The sequence below is a fragment of the Dermacentor albipictus genome, chromosome 1 (genome assembly GCF_038994185.2).
Source record: "Dermacentor albipictus isolate Rhodes 1998 colony chromosome 1, USDA_Dalb.pri_finalv2, whole genome shotgun sequence".
Classification (NCBI taxonomy): domain Eukaryota; kingdom Metazoa; phylum Arthropoda; class Arachnida; order Ixodida; family Ixodidae; genus Dermacentor; species Dermacentor albipictus.
In genome coordinates this window covers 297,640,225-297,642,171 of record NC_091821.1, presented here as the reverse complement: position 1 = coordinate 297,642,171, position 1,947 = coordinate 297,640,225, and the positions used below count along the sequence as shown (strand labels likewise).

The 1,947-nt window shown below is 59.5% G+C and overlaps 1 protein-coding gene across 1 annotated transcript; it reads left to right on the top strand.

Moving 5' to 3' along the window:
• The first annotated feature begins 545 nt into the window (after positions 1–545).
• Positions 546–1,361, top strand: LOC139050506 (uncharacterized). Its single transcript, XM_070526979.1, has one exon. The coding sequence runs from the start codon at positions 546–548 to the stop codon at positions 1,359–1,361; it is 816 nt and encodes a 271-aa protein (XP_070383080.1).
• Positions 1,362–1,947: the final 586 nt, after the last annotated feature.

The window sequence follows — 1,947 nt, the reverse complement described above, 5'->3', positions numbered from 1 at the left end:
ACAAGACGGCTGCGATGTACCGGGAAGGCCTGGCAGCGTCGCCCCCACCTGGCTTTTGTGACGGCGATCAAGCAAGGGGGACCAAGCGGCGACTCTCTCCGCCTGGTGTGGCACCGCGGCACGGGCGCCAACCATTGGCCGAAAATGGCGTCATCTGAGCGGACTCTCCCATTGGTCAAACATGACGCGACTTCCAGTGCTCGAAGGGTTTATAAGAAGCATTCCAGAGAGACCAGAGCATTCCCTGATTCACCTCTCTCGAACTTCTTGCCACGGGCCGCAGCGTCCGAGTTGCTGCGGGCCCGTAATGACTGTACGACTGTTACTTGAGTCTCACCTTTCTGTATATAATGTAAAATAAACCTTCCCAAGTTTGGTTTTCATCCCGAAGTCCGTCCTTCAACCCCTACACCAGCCACGACAAAACGTTGGCCACGACCCACAACAAGCTATGCGAAACCGCTGGTGATGAGAGTACGTTGTTAGGCATGACGCCATGGCGCGTCCCCGCAGGCGACAGCCAATAGCGTGGCGCTGCGGTTGCCATGCGTTGTCCCTTCTGGATGTTCCAAATACGCGACCCGGACATGATCGCCATGAATCAGCCAAGCGACGCCGACAGCCCCACGGTAGCCGTACTTGATGTCAAGCTACCTCTGTTTTGGACTGGCGACCCGGAACTTTGGTTCGTGCAAGTTGAGTCGCAGTTCGCTACATGCCGCATCACTTCTGACAGCACCAAATACCACCACGTGGTGGACAACCTCCCGCCTGCGACGGCCAGCGAGGTGCGGGACCTACTGCTAACGCCACCCGCAGAGAACGCCTACCAGACGCTAAAAGAGACATTGATTCGCCGTGTCACACCGACAGAGCCCGAGCGTCTCCAACAGCTACTGCGGGAGGCCGAACTTGGCGACCACCGACCCAGCCAGTTGCTACGCCACATGCAACAACTGGCCGGCGACGCGACAGCAAGCGACGGTCGTTTGGTGCGGGAACTGTTCCTGCAAAGGCTTCCCACAAGTGTACGGATAGGCCTCACGGCGTCGGGCGAGACAGACCTTGCCAAGATGGCCGAGCTCGCCGACAAACTCATGGCGGTCGCCGTGCCCACAGTCGCGTCGGTGCACGCAGACGCACCGTCCGCCAATTCCTTGCAAGAGATGCGAGAGGAAATTTCTCGCCTCGCAGACACCGTCGCAGCGCTGCACCCTAGCGGAAACCAGCGACCACGACAGCGTACCGCATCACAACCACAACAACGTAGGGTGTGCTGGTACCACCGCAAATTCGGCAACGCTGCACGGAACTGTGTGTCACCCTGTGAAAATTCGGGAAACGCCCTGAGCCAGCACTGAGGGTGACCAATGCCCTCGCCCCGCCGGACAGTCGCCCATCGGTTTTCTTCCTGACCGATCGGGAAAGAGGTGCTCGTTTCCTAGTCGACACAGGGGCGGAAGTTAGTGTCGTGCCGGCGTCGCCAGCCGACCGCAAACGACCGTGCGCAGCACCGTTGCAAGCTGTCAACAATACGACGATACCGACGTACGGGCAACGCTCCCTCTCGCTGGACCTGGGCCTCAAGAGGACGTTACGGTGGATTTTCGTCGTGGCTGACGTAAAATTTGCCATCCTGGGTGCGGACGTTTTGCGCAACTTCGGACTGCTTGTCGATATCCGCAACCGGCGTTTACAGGACCCCATGTCACAAGCAGAAGTGCGCGGGAAGCCATCCAGGCATCCACCCCTCAGCCCCACGTTCGTAGCACCGCCTGGCGCTACACGATTCACCGGCATCCTCGGCGATTTCCCCGAACTGAGGCGGCCGCCACAGGCCAGCGCGGCCGTCAAGCACAATGTATGCCACCACATTGTCACCACAGGCCCACCAGTTTACGCACGCCCACGTCGCCTGTCCCCGCAAAAGCTGCAAGCAGCTCGACA

Bases quoted from the DNA above. Each gene is read 5' to 3' on its own strand.
- LOC139050506 (XM_070526979.1), top strand. From the start codon at position 546: ATGCGTTGTCCCTTCTGGATGTTCCAAATACGCGACCCGGACATGATC.